The following is an 18,988-nucleotide window of genomic DNA, read 5'->3' on the forward strand; positions in this document are numbered from 1 at the left end:
CCATTAAATCCAGGAAAATAAGATTATAAATTGTCTTAGATATAGATAAAATAGTTAAGCTTAAAATAATGTGGAGTTTTAATGTACCTACTTTCAATTTTTTTCAACTATTTTAACGTTCCATAAAAATTTTACCATTAAAAACACACAAAAACATACATAGGAGTGGACATTTTCCTTTTGCTTCAGGTTCCAATATGGCTCGGCAGAGGTCTCTTGAGTCTTGTCTTTATTTAAAATTTTGATATTTTGTTTATCATGAGGGTTTTTTTTTTTTTGCAGTGATTTTGAATTTAAAACGTATTGCATCAAAATATTACTTATCTTGATCACTGAACTTTTTGGCACCACCTTAAATTTTGCACCCAAAGGTGAGTGCCTCTTTTGCCTCACCCCAATCCCAGCCCTGCTATTATGTCCTAGCTTCAAGGGCTTCCAAGACCCATCATCTTCTGGAGGAAGCCTAGGCCCTCAGGCTGGCACTTGGCACCTGCCTATTGTCTCCCCACCCCATGTCCCCTTTGCCTATTCCTGCCCTATTGAACTATGGCCCCCAAGCCCCTCTTTCTGGGCCTTATACACCCTACTCTCCCTGCCAGAATAAGCTTCTACCCCAGAACTTCTTGATCCAAGATTGTTCCTGTGAACAGTTCCCAGGGCTCCTTTTTCCTTCAGCCCCTCTCAAGAGGCACAGGTTAGTCCCATGCCCCCAAGAGTGCTCCTGCCACGTCTGGCCAGGTACTTCTCCCTGGAAGGGATGATCTTCCCATTCATGTCCAGCCCAACACTGGACACTTAATAAGTGCCCGTAACTCATGATAATTAATGCTCTTCCCTTCCCCACAAGAAAGGACAGCTGGGGCCTGATGCAAAGGTTTATTGCTGAGTCTGTGCATCTATCTGAGGGGAGTGTGGATCGTGCTCTGGCCTTGCGAGACAGAAACCCCCCATCCCCCACTGCAGCATAGGTCCTGGCCCACAGGCATCAGCAAGGACTCGAGGCTTGATGAGGAAGTAGGGGGCAGGGATATAGGGACTTGGGCCTTTGTCCCTAACAAAATTCAGGCATGGCCCTCAGTTTTTCCTGCCAGCAAATGGACCCTGAATGGAAAGGGTGAGAGGGACAAGAGGGTTACCTGGGTTTACTTATGACCCCACCTGAGGTAGACCCCTCTTGGGCCCAACCTGGGCCTCAGTCATGTCCCAGCCTGGGGCTGATCGATAGGAGCCGGACTCTGCCCCCAGCCACCCCTCAGGACAGTTTGACCATTGGCCACAGCTGGTGTCAACAGTACCCTCCCTCAAAACACCGTCCCCTTGGCCGGCTGGCCTGGAGTACTGTGGGCGGGGTGGTGGTGAGGTAGGACATGGATCTGGTGTCCAAGGACAAGGACAGAGGGGGCAGAGCCTGTGGGTGGAGGGGTCTAGGGGGTACTCTGAGCCTGCTGTATGGGGAAGGGTACAGCTTGAGTCTCTTCCTGGCGCCCATGGTCTCCCAGGCCTGCATCCACTCATTAATTCATCTATGCAGGAGCTGCACAGGCCAGACTGACTTGGACTTTGGACTCCTGAAGCTACTGAGAGGGACAGTCACTGGCCACCGGGTAGAGACAGGTGTCAGATTTGTCACATGGAGGTGGTAAGGCTGGAATGGGCTGATGGTCAGCAGCAGGCCTGCTTGGAGGAGGGATCCCTGCCTGCCCCCCCTGCTCTTCAGGAAACTGGGAGGGAGGGCTGTTTGCCGAGCCCAGACCCACCAGGTGAGTCATGGGCCCCCTGCGGAGAGACCTGTAGGAGATTGGTCAGTTGGGCATGCTGAGTCACTGTGAGCTCTAGCTGCCCCAAGTCCTGCCTGCTCCTAGCTGGGGCTGGCTGGGGTGGGTCCTGGAGGCCAGCGCAGCCAGGCCGTGAAGGGCAGCAGTCGGGTTGGGGGTACCTGGCTCTGGGAGACCTGGCAACCACGGGGGAGGGCTGGGGCCTCAAGGCTGGTGGGGCTCAGGGCTTTGGATCTGTGGCGTGGCTGGTGGGGCCTCACGCTGGGGCCCAGGAGTCCTGGGGAGCTGAGAGGCTCTTGTGTGCTAGGGCTACGAGGTGGCTAGGGCTACCGGGTGTCAGGGACACACGTGAGTTCAAGCACCTGTGAACAGAAAAAGGATGCCAGTCAACATCCCAGAGCTCCAAAATAATTGGTCTTAGGCTGAGAGGCACTGTGGAGGTGGGCTTGTAAGCAGTGACCCCTGGGGGATTGGGGTCGGGTCAAAAGAGATTAGGTGGGTGGGACTTATGCACCAGGGGCACGGGCTGTGGGCAGTGGGGTGGAACCTGAGGGGCCAGGATGGGGCCTGGGAATTGGGGGCCAGAAGCAGGCAGTGGAATGGGTCTGGAGAGATGGGGCAGGACCTGATGGCCTGCAGTAGGACCTGTTGTAGTGAGGTGGGGTGAGGAGCTGGGGAGGCCGTGTAATAAGGTATTGAGACCAAGGGGCAAGACAGGGGAGCATCCCAGACCGCCAGGAACCCACCTCAAAAGAGGCCGCAATCTTTGAGGTTCTCCTTGATGATGATATCGGTGACAGCATCGAAGACAAACTTGACGTTCTGTGTGTCGGTAGCGCAAGTCATGTGGGAATAGATCTCCTTCACGTCGCGTCGCATGTTGAGCTCCAGGAACTGCACCTTGATGTAGTTGCCCGCGTCCTCGTACGTGTTGGGCCCTGGAAGGAAAGGGGAATGTGCTCACTCCATGTCCGCAGTCCTTCCTGCGACGGCAGAAGCTCAGGCCCACATCATGGGGTTGGGGCGCCGCCTGGCGGCCAGGCGAGGGGGTGCGGCTCTCACCGTCGTAATCAGGGAAGCAGATGCTGAGATGTGCCTTTTTTATCTTCTCTGAGAAAACGTCTTTCTTGTTGAGGAAGAGCACAATGGACGTGGTAGCGAAATAGCGGTGGTTGCAGATGCTGTTGAACAGGTGCAGGCTCTCGTGCATGCGGTTCTGAGGAGGGCAGAAGCTGTCGGGCACCGGTAGTGGGGCACGGGCAGTTGCCCTGCGCGGCCGCGGCCCACAGGCTCCGGGCCACCCGGAGCCATCCAGCTCAGACAGCTCCAAGTCACCTCCCCTCCACTACCCCCCTCAGCGGGGCTGCTAGCTGTCTTGAGTCCTCATTCAGACTGTTCTGGAACGAATGTCCCCTCTCAGACGCTCCCCGCTCCTGCAGCACCGTCTCTGGCTTTCTGTCTCAGGCCTTGCTTGGCACTCACCACTTCGTCGTCCTCCACCAGCACCATGTCGTAGGCGCTCAGTGCCGCGATGAAGATGATACAGGTTACACCCTCGAAGCAATGGATCCACTTCTTGCGCTCAGAGCGCTGCCCGCCCACATCGAACATCCTATGGGACAGTTGGGACCTGAACCCGTGCGCATCGAGCCCCCTGAACGCGCCCACAGGTATCCCCTGGCCTCCTAATGCTGACTGGGCGGCATTCGGATGGGACTGGCATGTGGAGGGCCCGAGCCTTTCTGCGGGCAGGGTATCATAGAAGGAACAAGGGCTCTCGTAGGGATGGGGTCTCCGGGACCTGTCGGGGCCTCGGGGAGCTGCACTCGGGGCCAGACCCCTAGAGCGAGAGCAAGGGTGAGGGCTCGCCGGGTCGTACCGGAAGTGGAGGTCCTTGAAGGAGAACTGAGTCTCAATGATACCCGTGGTCTTGACACGCGAGCGCAGCACGTCCTGCTCAGTGGGCACGTAGCCCGGGGTTACCAGGCGCTCCAGGTCGGAGAGGTAGCTGCGGGAGACCGCGGAGTGTGGGTGGGTTGGGTGAAGGGGTGTGGTAGGGCCCTGCCCGCACCCCCAGAGCCCCGCCTGCGCTCTCACTAGCCCGCCGAGTCGTTGAGCTGGTACTCAGAGGCGCGTTCGAAACAGGCCTGGATACCCGAGTCCTTCCACAGCCGCTGGATGATGTCTGACATCTCCTTGGGCATCGTGCCTTCCTCGATGGTGTCCGCCATGTGCATCAGCTTCCGGGCGTCGTCCTGAGGGCAGGGTGGAAGTGGTTGGAGATGACCGTGGACTTGAGCCCAGTCTTGAGCCCCCGGAGGCCCCGCTCAGCCAGTCTCCCTGCACACCTGGCGCGCAGAGTCTCCATACTGGATGTTGAGCGTGGTCATGGCACGCACGATGGCGAGGATGGACTGCAGTGTGTTGCCGTAGATGATGGCAATGAACTCGAGGCACTCTTCCAGAGAGTACCCATCCTGGTGGATAATCCTATGGCCAGGGCAAGCCAAGTCAGGGCCAGGTGGACTGGTGGGAAAGGACAGGCCCCCGTGGACACGCCCACCCCCAGAGGCCTCAGAAAGGGCAAGGGCACTCACTTCATCTGCTTGACAATGGTGCTCTTCCCGGACTCACCGGCACCTGGAAGGGAAGCCCCGCCTCAGAGCTGCACTGGCCACACCTCCCTACATCACTCCCCTGGCAACCAAGGGCAGAAGGTGGGACCAGGCATACTCAAGGCACCAGTCCAACCCGTCCCCCCTCCCCCCCCCAGTTCTACCTGTTTCTCCCCCACCCCCCAAAGTAAGGTCCTGACACCTTTAAGGAAAAACATTTGTAAATGTCAGAAGTGACAGACGGGGGCAAAGACCTTAGTTGTGCGTTGAAACCTCCAAGACCCCTGGTATTCACTTTCTTGAGGAGTCTGAGACCAAAATAAAGAAAACCTGGAGCGCCACTTTGTGGAGAGTTCTGGTACTGTATGCAGGGGATTATTTGAGCCAGGTCAACCCCTGCTTTTCACCTGGTGTGGGGAGGGGAGTGTCTCAGAGGCTCAGAGAGAATTAGCGCCTTTGAGTGGGGGAGAAGACAGAGCTGACAGCCCCTCTGAGCTTGCTCTCACCAGGGCTTTGGGCACAGTTAATGAGATTTCTGGCTTAGCCTTTATGTCTTCCCTAGGGTGCTCTGGCCTGGTCCCTTTGCCCACATCCAGCTGCCTGACAGGACCCTGGAGAGCCTGGGTGGAACGTACACTGCCTTTTCAAAGCAGCTCCTTCTTCCACATGTGAGGAGGTAGTGACCTGGAGGTACCGCGTCCCCCCACCTCTCCTCACTATCCATGAAACCATTGACATGATTTTATCTATTCTTCACCAGGCCTTAGTACCTCTGCACCCTCTTTAGGTCTGCCAACAACAAAGCTCTGGAATCTGAGGACCATTGTGGACTTGGGCAGTCCTAGGGGATGCCCACTCCCAGGTGGACTGGTTACTGTCTTCCCAAGGGAGCAGCCCTATTTCGGCGCTCCCAAGAAAGCCCCTGGTTTCTGATGCCTGCCTAACAGGACTTCTCCAGAGGGGAGGGAGCTGAGGGAGGGCCCTCTGGAGAGGGGTTCCAAGGGATACCCAGCCTTGGGGAGTTGGGGTATCACCTATTAGACCCAGCCTTGCCTGGCCAGGGCTCCCATTCTGTTTCCTGACCTGTCTCAAGGTCATTCTGCTTCCCAAGTCACCCCTATTTCACAGAAGGGCTATCTGCTGACCCCCCAGGCCTCTGACCTGGTGGCAGTGGCCCCACCTGGGCCCACACCCGTACCCAGAAGCAGCAGTTTCACGGTTCGAGCATCCTTCTCGGCATCTTCTTTTAGCTTCTTTTCCAGCTCCCTTGAGTGCTTCTCCTCGGCGCTGGCCCCAGCCCCCATGGTCCCGGCAGCGGGTGAACAGGGTGGTTAGTTGGTTCCTCTAGATGCAGGGGATCCCCAGAGCCAGGCTCAGGCCAGCCTCAGGCCTCCTCAGACACCCTTCTGGCCCCAAGACTGGCAATCAACTGGCCCCCCCACAGACCTGTGCAGGCCCTGGTGGGGCTGCTTAGTGGGATTTAGGGGCCAGGGGTTCCCAAGAGCCAATGAGAGACAAGGACAGGTGAATCCAGCTCAGCCCCCAGCCCTTCTAATCAGGATGGCATGGCCCCAATCTCTCAACTGCTGACTCTGCACCCCTCTCTTCCTGCCCCAACCCTCTAAGAGAGATCCTGGGGACAGTCCAGCCCGTGAGCCAGAGCAGGGAGTTGTGTTCCATAGGGTGCACGCTTAGAAGGGGGAGAATAGGACCTTGAGTCCCTAGGGTGGGGACAGTTGGGGTGGGGCGGGCAACAGGGAGTAGAGGGAGAAGCAAGCATGGAGCACCTGCCCCTGCCCAGCCCTGGACTCAGTGCTGCTCCTTATTTTGTAAGCTCACATGGTCCCCGGTGAATGGGTACCTACATCATCAGCCCCATTTTACTGATGACCAAGTAGAGGCTCAGACGGTCACATAAAAGGAAGTGGTTGAGAAGGGCTGGGTGACTCCAGACCAGGGTTCCATGCTCTGCAGAGAGTCAAGAAGGAAAGCAGGGAATTGCATTTGCCTGGTACTGAGGGCTGGATCTCACCTGGGCAGGGCCTCTACATAACTCCATGATTCCAACAGACTTGGGGTGGGGGCGTACATGTCCACTGTGTGTGCCTGGGTGTGTGTGCGGCTATCCTTTGCTGGCATCAACCAAAGCAATGACATGACACATTTGTCCGTATGTATACTTGTGTGTACACATGTGCCTGTTTGTGCCATTGAGTACATGTATGCCTACGCATGCCTTTGTACATGTGTGCATGTGTGTAGACATGGTTTTGTTTTTCCTTATGTGCACATGTGCTTCTATGTGTACTTTGCTGTGCTTATGTGGATTAACATGTGCATTTGTGTATTTGTGTATGGATGTATGGATGCTTGTACATGAGCAGTGCATGCATTAGCATGCACATGCCTATTTTTGCTGTGCTTATGTAAGCACGTGCCTGTGCACATGTGCATTTCTACATGTGTATGTGTGCATACTTGCATGTGCCTGTGCCTATGTGTACATGTGTATTTGACTGCAACAAGATCCCTGACTTGCAGAGATGGCCGGGCTCTTCCAGAGAATGTTTTGCAGGCCTGTTGTCACATGTCTGCTATTCCCAGAGCAGGTCTGGTGCTCCCAGGGACAAGGAGGAGTGGAACTCATCTCCCATCCTTCTCCTGATCTGTTCCTTGTGTGTGTTCTAGGATTTGCCTAAGGGCATCTGTAGGGCATGCCTCCCTCAGCTTAGGGGGCCTAGATTCTGTATTCAGGTTCAGATGGCACAAGAAGTACTGCTAAGTAGAAGAGGTTCAACTGAGCCTAACGTGTTAAGTTCCCAGGCTCTGGAGATTTCCCACCTCCTATATAAAGACCCAAACCCTGGGCTCTCAAGGCTCCCTCCAGAGACCCTGAGCCTCCTGGCTGGACTCCTCTGGGACACCTACCTGCCTTTCAGTACTCAACTCTGCTGCAGACCCAAGAGACCATGAGGGGGTGCCAGGGCCTCAGATCCTGAGTGTTAGAGACTGTCCCTAAACATGTGGGAAATGGATACTGGCTCCTACCAGAGGCTGATGGCTTCACATCTACTCTATGGGGTGGGTGGGTGGGGTCTGTCCAGGAACAACCGATTATCTGTGCCACTTTCAGCTTCCAGCTTCTACCCATCCCCTACCCGCCACATTGTAAGTGGGCTCTGGCAGGGATTTGGGGCAGTGCAGGAGCCCAGGTTTGTTGGACCAGCACAAATCTGGTTTCTGCCTATTGGGTTTATTTAAAGTGGGGCCATTCGCTGCCTCCCAGTCCCCACCTGACTCCCCTTGCCTGCCAGGTATGGCTGTAAGCCCTGCTGGACCCATGGGCCTTCCCAGCTCTTAGCTTCCCCTGCCAGGTCTTGACTCATTCAATTTGGCCCAGGGCCCCCGGCCCCACTTCCTCCTCTCCAGAGGCACCCCACCTGTCCTGGTCTTCACCACCTCTGGACATTTGCTCTTGCCAGGCCCTCTGCTGAGAGCTGGCTGGAAGGAAGCAGGAAGGATGGGAATTTTGTCAATTCTCAGGGCAGGGGCAGCCAGACTGTGAGGGCTGTGGCTTTGTCTTGCCAATTCTTAGCCCTTAGAGCCTGGCACAAAGCCCACCTCAAAGGCAGGTAAGAAAGCAGTGTTGAACAAACGGTCAAACCTGTGAACAAACGAATGGAAGCTGAGCTTGCAAGAGAGGTGTGGGAATGATGGTCAGACCACATAAAGGGGGGCAGGAAGGACAGGATCTGGGCATGGGCTGAACCCCCATCCTCCCTCCCCCGCCAAGGAGAAAAGCCAAAGTCCAGTCCCAGAGCCAGTGTTTATTAGCAAGATGGAACGCAAGGGTGGCTGTGGCCTGGGCAGCCGAGGGCCACCAGGAGCCCCTACCCACCTACCCCGAAGCCCCTAAGAGCTATTTACACCCATCATCTGAAGTGGTGGGCAGAAGGGAGCCCTGGGGAGCCCCTGAAGGCCCCAGGCCTCCACCATAGCCCCCTCTCCCCTTGACCCTACCTGAACCTGCCCCTCTGCTATTCTCCCAGCCCCCAAGTCACAGTGGCCCAGAAAAAGGGAAGAGGAGGTAGAGTGGTCAGGCAGGGAGGGAAGGAGGGGCTGGAAGCGCACCCCACCCAGGCAGGGCTCCTCTGCTCCTGTCCCCAATAAATAGAGAATAAATACCCGGGAAGGGGCTGGCCTTGACTGAGTGCCCCCTCCCAGGCAGGGGCCGGCCTCCTGTGTCGGCCCCTTCTTCCCTTCTCTGAGTGCATCTGAGCCCCCCACCCCCGCTCCCAGTCTCCAAAGCAGTCCTCGAATCCACGTCTATGCCAGTGGCACAGGCTGATAGCACACACTGGCAAAGGTGTGCAGTCTGTTCCCTGTCCGGGTAGAGCTTGCTCCCTCCTTGTGTCCTGTAGATCCCAGCGATGGCTGTTGAGCATGTAGACTCCCAGCTGAGTCTGGGGACTGTGTGGTCCTGGCCTGGCCCTGCCAACTGGCTGGGCCTGGTTAAGTGGGCTCTGTTTCCTGCCGTCTCTGACCAGCATGGGTCTAAGTTTTGGACGGTGCTGCCGCTGAGGCAGGCTATATACAACCCACCAATAAATACTGTCTTTGCAGGGGCAGGGTGTGTATAGAATATAGATATTTTTTATATATATATATATATATATATATATATCTTTTATATTAAAAGGGACAAGGCCTAGGCTGGCCCATTTCAGGGCTCAGACAGCTGGCCTCATGTGTCTGGAGGGTGGTGACGGCGGTTCCGGGGCTTTTTCTGGTCCTGGGGTTCAGGAGGCCTGGGTGCCCCCGGGGCCTCCCTGGGGCTTGGGGGCACATGGCGCCAGTAGCCCTGGCAGTACTGGTGGATGAGGCCCACTTCTGGCTGGGCCAGCAGTTGGGCCAGCTCCTGGTAAGGGGGTGTGGGGGGGCCGGCGCCTGGCAGTGGTGGGGCGCTCACAGCTGGCGGTGGGAAGAGGGCAGCATGGACGGCATCCCGACCCAGGATGTGCAGCTGTACCCGTGTGACGACATGCTTGAAGTTGTTCTCGGTGGCAGTGCAGGAGTAGAGGCCACGGTCACTGAGCTGCAGGGCGCGAAGCAGCAAGCCCTGCTCTGTGCGCAGGAAGCGGTCCTCCGCACGAATCTGCAGAGGCAGGGAGTGGGGGCTCAGGGGTTGTGTGACCACTCGGCTGCCTAGCCAGCTCCCAGAGCAGACCCCTTCTGTGCCCATTCCATGGAGGGGCTCTCATGTGGAATTTCCATATACCAAGAAAATCCCACAGTAGTTTTCCACATAACATCTGAATAGGCATCCACACACATTTCCATTTCAGGATCATAAGGGGATTTCTGTACAACAAGAGAATTTTGGAGCAATCACAAAGAATTTCTTTTTAATGGGAACTGGCGTATCCATATAGAATTTCCATGTAAGGAGAGATGCATGGAAGGCATTTCCATAAAATGAGGGCTACCCCGCAGAATTCCCATATACTAGAGTTCAACCACATGACATTTCCATATAATGAGGTATACTTCCAATGGAGCATACACATGGAATTTTCATGTAAATAGGCATTAAGCGGTTTCCATATAATGCGGAAATCCCAGAGTTTCCATATAACTAGATTCACCTGAATGATTCCCACATAGGGAAGGGAACTTGGAAGGGCTTTCTTAGAATGGGGGCTGCTCTGGGTCAGCTCCTATATCACATTTCACCCACAGGGAATTTCTACTGCACAGGGGACTCCCACATCCGCGGTGGGGGCTGTGGGGTACAAGAAATCACCTCACGGCGCCGGTCACTGGGATCTCGCTGGAACAGCCACTTAACTGTGGCCTGGGGTGAGCGAGGCTGGCATTCGAGGAAGGCTGCACTCCCAGCCACACCGTACTGCACGGACTCCACGGTATTCTTGTTGGCTGTGGAACAAGGGGGCGCTGCATGAAAGCAGCATTGCCTCTGGGCAGACTGTAGGGTGGCCAGAGGCAGGTGCAAGGGGCATATACAGGGACATCCACCCTGTATAAAGGCAGGGCTGCACTATCGGGCACCCACTTCTTGAGGGAGTGGCTAGGGACATCCCATCTCTAAAATCCCAAGCCCCCTTACGCCCATGGACCACGTGAGAATCCTTCCCTGGAAGCAGCTCCATGGGCCTCACAGGGTTCCACACTGTGAGGAGTGCCCAGTGGTGAGTCACAGCACACTCACCGTTGGAGTTGAACCCGCGACACTGCCTGATGGGGTTCCCATGCCGGACATCCTGCCGGCGGCTCCGCCTAGATGAGGATAGCGCCTCAGCAAGTATTCTCAAGCAAGTTTGCCACCCTCCCCCCAGGCCCCTGTACCCCCAAGACTCCAGGCAGGAATCCCATCCATAAACTCCCCTAGGGTAATATATCCACCACCAAATCCCCAGGACAGGGCCCTGGGTCCAGTGGCTAAAATTCCAAGGGCCTGGGGGTCCACACCTCTTGGAAGACGCTGTGTAGCGGGAACAGGCCTGGCCATCCCAGGCACAGTAGGGGTCCCGGGCGAGGCAGCAGTCGGCACAGGCAGCCCCATATGCCTGGCAGCGGTGCAGGCTCAGGTGTGTGACACCCACAGCTGAAGCCACGTACAGTTGTTGCTGAGAGCAGGGGTAGGGGCTTGTCAGTTGCCTTCCCACAGCCAGCCCCCATCACGTTCCATGCCTCAGTTTCCCCATCCCTATGCCAAGGGCAGGACCCCAAGGGAGAACAGGCTCTGTCCCTACCCCCAGCCCACCTCACCAAAACTCACCCTCTTGGAAGAGATGGTCATGGTCTTAACAGGTGCTGGGTCCTGAAAAAAGATAGGGATTAGTTTGGGGCCCTGGGGATGCCCTCCTTGCCCTGACCAAGAGGTCTGAAGTCTGAAGTCAGAAGCTGATACCAAGGAGGGCCAGGGTGAGACGAACAGTTCTGGGTGTCATACCCACCTTGAAGACCTCCACCTCCTCCAGCATTAGCTCCTCCATCTCCTGGTCATCCTTGGGCAACACGATGACCTTCTGCACTGTCCCGCGGTCTGGAACGGGCCGGGCAGGGCCTCAGTGGGGCTGAGGACACTGGGGAAGGGGTACCAGCCTCAGCCCCTTCCCCCACCAGGGCCCCAACCCCCCAAGGGCAGTGGAGCAGGAGCTCTGTGCCAAGGTTGAAGAAGTTCCCCTGGATGTCAGGGGCCCAAGATAATGGGGGAGGGGGTCACGGCCAGGGTCTGCCCCTCCCACCCCAGACCCTCAGTTTGGGCACTGCTGAGCATAGGATGCTGGAGGCATTTCCGTGTTGAGGGACTGGAACTGGGATGGGCACACCTGCGCATGTGCACACGAGAGCATGTATGTCAGTATCTGGACCCACATATCCTAGAGGTGTCTGCCACCTGTCCCCTCTTTCCTGACCATTCACGGGTCCCCAGATGCCCAGTTTCCCTGCTCTCCCAGCCCCTGGGGGGTTGGGGATGGTGATGGGGTTTCTTTTCTCAGTTATCTAGGCTCCAAAGGATGAAGGTAGCAGAGTTGACCTTGGCAAGCTTGTAGCAACCCCTAGCAAGGTAGGTCCCAGCCCCATAGATCAGCACCCTCCACCCACCGGGCCCAGCGTGGGAGGGACCGGGAGCAGCAGTGGGTACCTGTGCCCAGGAAAAGCACCTCATAGCGCCCATCGGCTGCATCCACCTGGTCCACGGCGACAGTGGTGAGCCGATAGGGAGCGCCTGTGCGGACGACCAGGGGCCGCCGCTGCAGAGGGTACACAGCCTGGTACATGAGTGGGTGGCTGCGCATGAAGTTGATCACTTCATCAGGGTAGTCCTTGGTGGACTTCATGGATGGTGTGAAGGTTCCGCCAGGGCACTGCAGGCAGGTGATGAGCGTCAGGCCCGGGTGGGGCTTGCTGGAGCCCTTAACCTCAGGAGAGGCCTCTCCTTTGTCTGTCCCCATCACATCCACCTGCTCTGCTCCTCAGAGCTCCCATCCAGGATTTTCCCCCTCACCCAGCCCCTCTGCAGATCCTGCTCTAGCAGAGGTCCCAAGGTCCCACACAACCAAATTCCACAGCCACCTCCCTGGCCCCATGCACCAGGACCTTGTGGCATTAGGCAGAGCTGACCACTCCTTTTCCACGTCCTCACTCCCCACCCTGTTGTCTCCTTCCTCCAATCTGCCCCTCACCCCAACCCACCCCTCCTCAAGGGACTACAGCTCCCAGTTCCTTTAACACCCTACGCATGCTCTGCCCTTCATTGGTACTTTTCCCTCGGCCTGCCCTGCACCCCTGCTCAACTCCAGCCCATCCTTCTGGCCTCCAAGTTCACCATTGGGGGAAGCCTTCCCTGGCCTCTGCTCAGACCAGCTCCCCCATCCCAGCCCTGCCCCCACAGAGCCACAACAGATCATGCGGTTCTCCTGCTTAGACTCCTGCAGAGGCCCACATCACACCAAGATTAAGTGAGTCACCTCCCACCGCCTCAGAGGCCCTGCAGGCTGGACCTTGCCCACCCTCATCTCCCTGGCTACAATTAGCCACCTATGCCAACTCCAGCCTGCCCTCCAGCTTTGTCTTGGCTCCCAAACAGCACCCCCTCCAAGCAGCCTGCCACACCCTGCTGTCATCTTTGTTTCAGGGTCCTGGCTGGGTTCTTCACAGCCTGACACTGTGTAAGTGGTATTTCGTTTCATTTTATTTATTTTTTTAAGTAAGCTCTATGCCCAACATGAGGCTCAAACTCATGACCTCAAAATTAAGAGTCGCATGCTCTACTAACTGAGCCAGCCAGGCGCCTGTTTTGTTTTGTTTTAAATGTCAGCTTTATTTGAATGGATACATGGTAGATTGATTTGTTTGTATGCTCTGCCTCCCCCACCTGGCCAGGAGCTCCATGATAGTGGGGCCCATGTCTACAAAGGGGCTAACCCAAAGCAGGCCTCATAGAAAAGGGAAAGGTGGAATGACTGGGGTCCTCACCGTGCCAGGCCGTGGGTAGGGCATCTTCCCTGAGAATGGCATCCACTGGTAGTTGGGGCCCTCTTTGTGGGCAAAGGGCCCGTTGAAGACCATGCGGATATCAGCCATGGAGTAGACACACACAGCAGAGCCTCGGAACACGGAGCTGCGGGCAGGGCAGGCGGCTGCTGTGGGCAGGGCAGACCCTCGGCCCAGGGCCCCTTCCCAGCCTGCCCCCACCCCACAGCCTGCCACCAGGCAGGGGTCCTCCACAAGTCATATAATCCCCCAGTCCAGCCACACCCTGCCACAGCCAGCCCCAGCCCCAGCCTCACCCCGAGGAGGTAAAGACAGCATAAATGACTGGGTTCCTCACATCCTGTGTCTGCTGGACAAACACATCCTCTGCGGGCAGAGGGAGAAGACACTGGGAGGGTGCATTAGCCAGGAGTCCCAGGGCCTTGCCCACTCCTGCCCAGGGGGCCCACCAAAGGTGCCCTGACCACCCATCCAGCCCCCACCCCTCCCACAGCAGCCACAAGACCCAGCCTGCCTGCTGGTTACTCACGGAGCTCATCGAAGTGAGTCTCAATGCCATCCTCGCTGGGCACAGAGCATACCAGTCGTGCCTTCAGGAACGTGCTCCACTTATTGACCAGGCAGCAATGGCCACCGTCATCATTCTGGGGACAGACAGGGAGCAGGGTCAGATCAGCTCTCACCCCCTGCTGGAGTAGGGCTGCTGGAGCTGGCACTGGGTTGGGAGGCGGGGAGATGGGGCCCTGCCAGCGCATACCAGGCAGATGCGCCCAATGCGGGCATACACGGCGGGGCTCTGCGGCGCCTCTGCCGATCGCTCGCGGAAGAAGAAGTAGAGCTTGTCGTCGTTGCGCTCGGCGCTGTCAGGGATGAGCTCAGCGTGGATGAATGAAGGGTCTGTAGGTAGGCAGTGGTCAGCTGGGCAAGTGCTCCTCCAACAAGGCCTCTTTCCCCAACAGAATCCCAGGACAAGTACAGGAACAGCCCCCGCTCTTCCCCATCCCCCGCCAGACCCCTCATGAGTGCCTCTTGAAGATCTTGCCCCATCCTAGATGTGCTGCCCACCCAGGGTCTTGTAAGCTGCCCTCACCATTCAGCCACCGAGAGTTGTACTGGTCTGTGCGCATGGCCGTCTGCTTTCCCAGCGTGCGGAAGATGGCTGCATCGGTGCCCATGAAGTCGATGTACACACCAGCATAGAGCTCCTCATCTGTGGGTGGGCAGGTGGGTCAGTTAGGGGATCCCTCTGTTAGGACCAGGGTACAGCGCAAATGACCTTCAGAGCAGGGTCCGATCTTCCCCTCAGGCTCCCCTGGGCATGACTGTCTCATCAGCGGGGTCCTGGTAAATGTTTAACAACTGGCTCTGAGGATTGCCTGGGTGGCTCAGTCAATTGAGTGGCTGAGCAATTAAGCATCCAACTTCGGCTCAGGTAATGATCTCACTGTGAGTTCGAGCCCCGCTTCAGGCTCACTGCTGTCAGCGCAGAGCTGGCTTCAGGTCCACTGTCCCCCTCTCTCTCAAAAAAAAAAATAAATAAATAAACATACATACATTTATTTATTTATTTAAAAAATGTTTATTTATTTTTGAGAGAGAGAGAGAGAGTACGAGCTGGGAAGTGGCAGAGAAAGGGAGACAGAGGATCCAAAGCAGGTTCTGCACTGATAGCAGGGAGCCCAATGTGGGTCTTGAACTCAAGAACCATGAGATCATGACTTGAGCCAAAGTTGGACGCTTAACCAGCTGAGCCACCCAAGCGCCTCCAAAATAAATAAACATTTAAAAAAAAAACAAAAAACCTGGCTCTGCTAGGGTTGGGATTAGCAGCAATTAGCTCTGATTAGTAGTGAGAGCCAATTTCTGTAGTGTAAATACTCCCACCATGGCTGATTTCAAGCTACTAACTTGGGGTCACTGACAGTGGAGCCGGGGAGAGCTGCCAACACTATGATATAGTATTTCTACCCCACAAATACAACAGATGCAAATAACCTCAAGAACAAAGATAATGATAAAATGTAGTAAAATAATTTGGAAGTAATGAGTTTTGAGTATTTTTACCTTTGTTTCAAGGTAATTTATTTGTAAATTATATAATTTAATTTTTAGTAATAACTGTGTTTAATAAGAGCTAGCTCACAAAATACCTGAAAATTTGCAGATTTATAACCATGCTGGCTCTAGACTTGCCCAGGGCAGGCCCTGCCTTCCCCCATCAGACTCCCTGGTCAGGGCTCTGCCATCAGGCTGACCTTTTCACTCACCAAGACGGGGAGGATAATGTCTCCCACCCCCACCCCAAGACCCTTCCCAAGCTTGGAGGTGGCACAGTGCTCAGCAGTTGCTCTGAGAGGCAGACTGGGTCGGGCAGCCAGAAAACAGGCAGAGTACAGGGACCAGGGGCCTGGTGGGCTCACCCAACCTGGCGGTAGGGGCAGCAGCTACTCATGAGGTCCCAGGCAGGACCCCTCCTCAGAGAACACTCTCCCAACTCTCCTGGGCCAGACCTGACACAAACCTGCCCCCCCCCCCCCCGCCCCGCCCCGCTGGTCAGAGGGCCACGACTCTCCATCCGTGCTTCCTTGTGGGGCTCTCCCAGCCTCCCAGACAAACCAAGAATGTATAGGGAACCACTCCCCTCATACCTCTCCCAGTACAGACCAAGCTTCTCTTCTCTCTTAGGTGTCCTGTGGCTGGGAGGGGTCTGGCCTTTGCATGGACACTATTTTAGGGTAGGATCTGGCCCCCCTTGTACCCCCTTCTGGGGGTACCCACTCTGGAGAGAGGCTCACACCACTAGTCTCTACCCCTCAGCTCACACTGGGGTCTGGTCTATAACCCTCCCCCTGACAGGTGGGGCCCCATGGGAGGGTTCAGGGATGGCATGGTCATGGTCTCTGCCCTGAGGTAAGTGTTGGTGCCATGACCCCCATTCCAGAGGCAGAGGCCACGCACTTAGGCTGTAGAACCAGGGTGGGGTGGAGGCACTCACTGATGAGGGCTGAGGCCGTGTCCAGCTTGGGGTCGTACGGACACTTGCCCTTCCCTGACTCGAGTCTCTCGGGCTCCAGGTAGAAGATGTAATCCTGCAGGGCAGAGGGGAGCTCAGCATCGTCCAAGCTGGTCCCACAGCTGGGGAGGGCAAGGGTCATCAGGCTCCCAGGGTGAGAGCAGGCCCCGAGGGACACCCTGAAGCCACCCCTTCACTCCCCAGATATCCTTGTGTTTTAACTGTCCAGCCAGATCTCCCAGGGCAGGGCCACGCTGCACGTTCCAAGGGAGCTACTTCCTGGTCTCAGATAAGACCTGGGACTCAGGGGCTGAAGCCCCTCCATGCCAACTGGTTCAGGATGACTCTGGTCAGGGCCCCCTTGGGCTTGACCTGAGCTGTGGCTGCCTGTCCTTGGCCAAGATGAGGCTGACCGCCTGACCAGGGCAGGAGGTACTGACCAAAGGCCTTTGGTCCTGACCTTTGTTGCCAGGTCTCACCAGGCCAGAAGGCTTTGAGGGTACCGTGTCCCCAGGCTTTATGTCCTACCTGTGGTCCTCAGGACAGAATAATAGGCCATAGCCTTTCCTCTGCCCCTCAACAGAGCCCCCAGTTCCCCATGTCTCCACAGTGGGCAAGGAGTTGAGGGGTCCAGCCCAGACCACATGGGATTCACAAAGCCCCCCATGCTTCCCAGCCCAGCCCTGAAGATGCTAGGAGAAAGGTTGTTGAAGGCACTGGGACCAGGATGAGCTCGTGGGACAAAGGGAGGGAAAAGAGAGAGGCACAGAGGCAGGAAGGAGGTGGCAGCAGGTGGCAGGGATGGTGATGGGAAGGTGTACACAGGCCCGCTTCCAGTTACACTCTGCACACATGACTTTCTGCACGCATGGGGCTGCACACACAGCTTGGCACGCATCACTGTCAGCACACGGAACCCACCGTTCACACCCTGGGCACACGTGCAGTCTGAACGGCCCCACTTTTCAGCACTCCCCATCACAGACACACCTGCTCAAGTGACCACTTGCTCTATCATTCACTGGCAGCCCCTGCCCCCCTGCCCGCCCCTGCCCAGCCCCAGGCCCCCCAGCCCAGTCCTGAGTTGTGACTAGTGGACAGACAGTTCTGTCCCTTCCACCCCAGGGGAGCAGAGTCCCAAGCATGGGAGTATGTGGGACACCTGTGTCAACCCACGACCCACGGAGGCATGGGGCATGGACACCTGAGAGTAATATGGCAGACTGCATACATGTGGCACGTTCTGACTCTGGATGCTACCTAAGGTGTGAGTTTGAGAATGCACAACACGTGCCCAAGCGTATGTTGGCAGATGCTCATGCACGTCTACACACATATGTTGAGGGCTGAGGCACTGCTGTCCTCAGGCTGTCTTCCCTACCTGGTCCTTCATGATCTCTTGCCTGTAGGGGCTCACTGAGGCTGACATGAATCCAGCTGGGAATGCCTTCAGAGCCTGGGGGCACTGCCAGGGAAGGAGTGGGATGGGGTTCCCAGAGTACAGGGAAGACCCTGGGGAGACTGGCCTGGGGTGCAGGTTCCTGGCTGGAAGGCCAGGCCCAGGGTGAGTTCAGTTCAGAGGCAGTGCTGCCCGGCAAGGGCCTGGAGGGATGAGTCCCACCTGGCGTGGGGCTGTGGGCGTCGGGCGGAGGGCACCATCCGTGGCTCTGCTGCCTCGGCCTTTGACCACCTGCATCTGGGTCCAGGGCGTGGCCTGAGAAGATGAGGAACAGGGGTTAGAGCCAGGGGTGGCAGGGGCTGGGGGAGCGGGCCCGGGCTGCCAGCCTCTCACACCACACATGCCAGGAACACACGCGAGCACCCGGACCCCCAGAGTACACATATGTGCCTGTGCGTGCACACATACACACAGCTTGTCGAGCACCTGCACACACGTGTCCCTAAGTCCAATCACTCTCACAATTGTCCTACAAGGTCACACCAGCTTACATACATGCCCATATGGAAATGGAAAAAGGCAGAAGCGGGCAGGGTGGGGCAGAGCTGGGGAAGGGGCAGCTCTCCCCCAGGCCGTGTGGCAGAAGCTGACCCAGGTGTCCAGCCTCCTGATGCCGAGGCCCTGCCAGGCCCTCTGGCTTGGCTGCAGGGGCACGGTCCACAGGCACAGCCAGAAGAACTGTTGCACGTATGGAGCGAGTGCTTACTATATGCCAGGCACAGTGCTAAGAGCCTTGGGAGCGTTAGCTCACTGCCTCCTCCTCACACCGACCTGTGAGAAAGGCAGCTATTAGCCCCATCTTCAGGTGAGGAAACCGAGGCTCTGAGAAGTGAAAGAAGTCACTCACCCAAGGTCACAGGGCTGGAAAGTAGTAGGGCTGGGGCTCAAGCTCATCCTCCCATCAGAACCCTGGCACGTGGCCACTAATGGGGCAGCACAGGGCCAGGGTGGGCACGGCTTACCTGGGCACGGCGGCCACGGTTTACATAGGTGCACATGGGGTTGTAGGCGCCGGTCCCACACACATACAGGTGTGTTCGGTTCCAGGGCTGGATGAGCCTGACGAAGTTCCCGCACTCACCCTGGGGCCAGAGGGAAAGCCAAG

At 56.8% G+C, this 18,988-nt stretch overlaps 2 protein-coding genes across 7 annotated transcripts in view; both read right to left on the minus strand.

Moving 5' to 3' along the window:
- Window positions 1–1,498: 1,498 nt before the first annotated feature.
- On the minus strand, window positions 1,499–6,509 carry GNAT1 (G protein subunit alpha transducin 1). Of its 5 annotated transcripts, XM_015077117.3 has the most exons (9): window positions 5,589–5,722; window positions 4,373–4,415; window positions 4,124–4,265; window positions 3,873–4,030; window positions 3,655–3,783; window positions 3,258–3,387; window positions 2,838–2,991; window positions 2,522–2,713; window positions 1,499–2,137 (listed from the first exon to the last, which is right to left on the minus strand). In XM_015077117.3, the coding sequence occupies exons 1-8, from the start codon at window positions 5,692–5,694 to the stop codon at window positions 2,523–2,525; spliced, it is 1,053 nt and encodes a 350-aa protein (XP_014932603.1). In that variant the 5' UTR covers window positions 5,695–5,722; the 3' UTR covers window positions 1,499–2,137; window position 2,522. The 5 variants fall into 5 exon arrangements, with proteins under 5 accessions (XP_014932603.1, XP_053075313.1, XP_053075310.1 ...); XM_053219338.1 differs by having other exon boundaries at window positions 3,258–3,783; XM_053219335.1 differs by adding an exon at window positions 6,256–6,509 and having other exon boundaries at window positions 1,499–2,991; window positions 3,258–3,783; window positions 5,589–5,734.
- Window positions 6,510–8,197: 1,688 nt separating this feature from the next.
- Window positions 8,198–18,988, minus strand: part of SEMA3F (semaphorin 3F) — a 29,368-nt gene continuing 18,577 nt past the window's right edge. The window contains exons 5-19 of one of the 2 annotated variants that reach the window (XM_027038769.2): window positions 18,846–18,965; window positions 18,046–18,138; window positions 16,407–16,500; window positions 14,502–14,621; window positions 14,169–14,308; window positions 13,941–14,055; window positions 13,708–13,777; window positions 13,394–13,538; window positions 12,060–12,282; window positions 11,368–11,456; window positions 11,190–11,231; window positions 10,880–11,037; window positions 10,620–10,687; window positions 10,194–10,327; window positions 8,198–9,545 (exon numbers count right to left, since the gene is read on the minus strand). In XM_027038769.2, coding sequence (XP_026894570.1) covers window positions 9,135–9,545; window positions 10,194–10,327; window positions 10,620–10,687; window positions 10,880–11,037; window positions 11,190–11,231; window positions 11,368–11,456; window positions 12,060–12,282; window positions 13,394–13,538; window positions 13,708–13,777; window positions 13,941–14,055; window positions 14,169–14,308; window positions 14,502–14,621; window positions 16,407–16,500; window positions 18,046–18,138; window positions 18,846–18,965 — 2,022 coding nt within the window. In that variant the 3' untranslated portion in view covers window positions 8,198–9,134. The remainder of the gene's footprint in view (window positions 9,546–10,193; window positions 10,328–10,619; window positions 10,688–10,879; window positions 11,038–11,189; window positions 11,232–11,367; window positions 11,457–12,059; window positions 12,283–13,393; window positions 13,539–13,707; window positions 13,778–13,940; window positions 14,056–14,168; window positions 14,309–14,501; window positions 14,622–16,406; window positions 16,501–18,045; window positions 18,139–18,845; window positions 18,966–18,988) is intronic. The other variant, XM_027038771.2, reaches the window with a different exon arrangement.

This window comes from Acinonyx jubatus, chromosome A2, assembly GCF_027475565.1.
Source record: "Acinonyx jubatus isolate Ajub_Pintada_27869175 chromosome A2, VMU_Ajub_asm_v1.0, whole genome shotgun sequence".
NCBI classification, from domain to species: domain Eukaryota; kingdom Metazoa; phylum Chordata; class Mammalia; order Carnivora; family Felidae; genus Acinonyx; species Acinonyx jubatus.

Excerpts from the sequence above, each read along its gene's own strand:
- GNAT1 (XM_053219335.1), bottom strand. The coding sequence starts at position 5,694 with ATGGGGGCTGGGGCCAGCGCCGAGGAGAAGCACTCAAGGGAGCTGGAA. Across the intron at positions 3,784-3,872 it reads CTCAACGACTCGGCGGGCTA|CTACCTCTCCGACCTGGAGC; the intron begins GTGAGAGCGCAG and ends GGTCTCCCGCAG. Across the intron at positions 2,992-3,257 it reads TGGTGGAGGACGACGAAGTG|AACCGCATGCACGAGAGCCT; the intron begins GTGAGTGCCAAG and ends TGCCCTCCTCAG.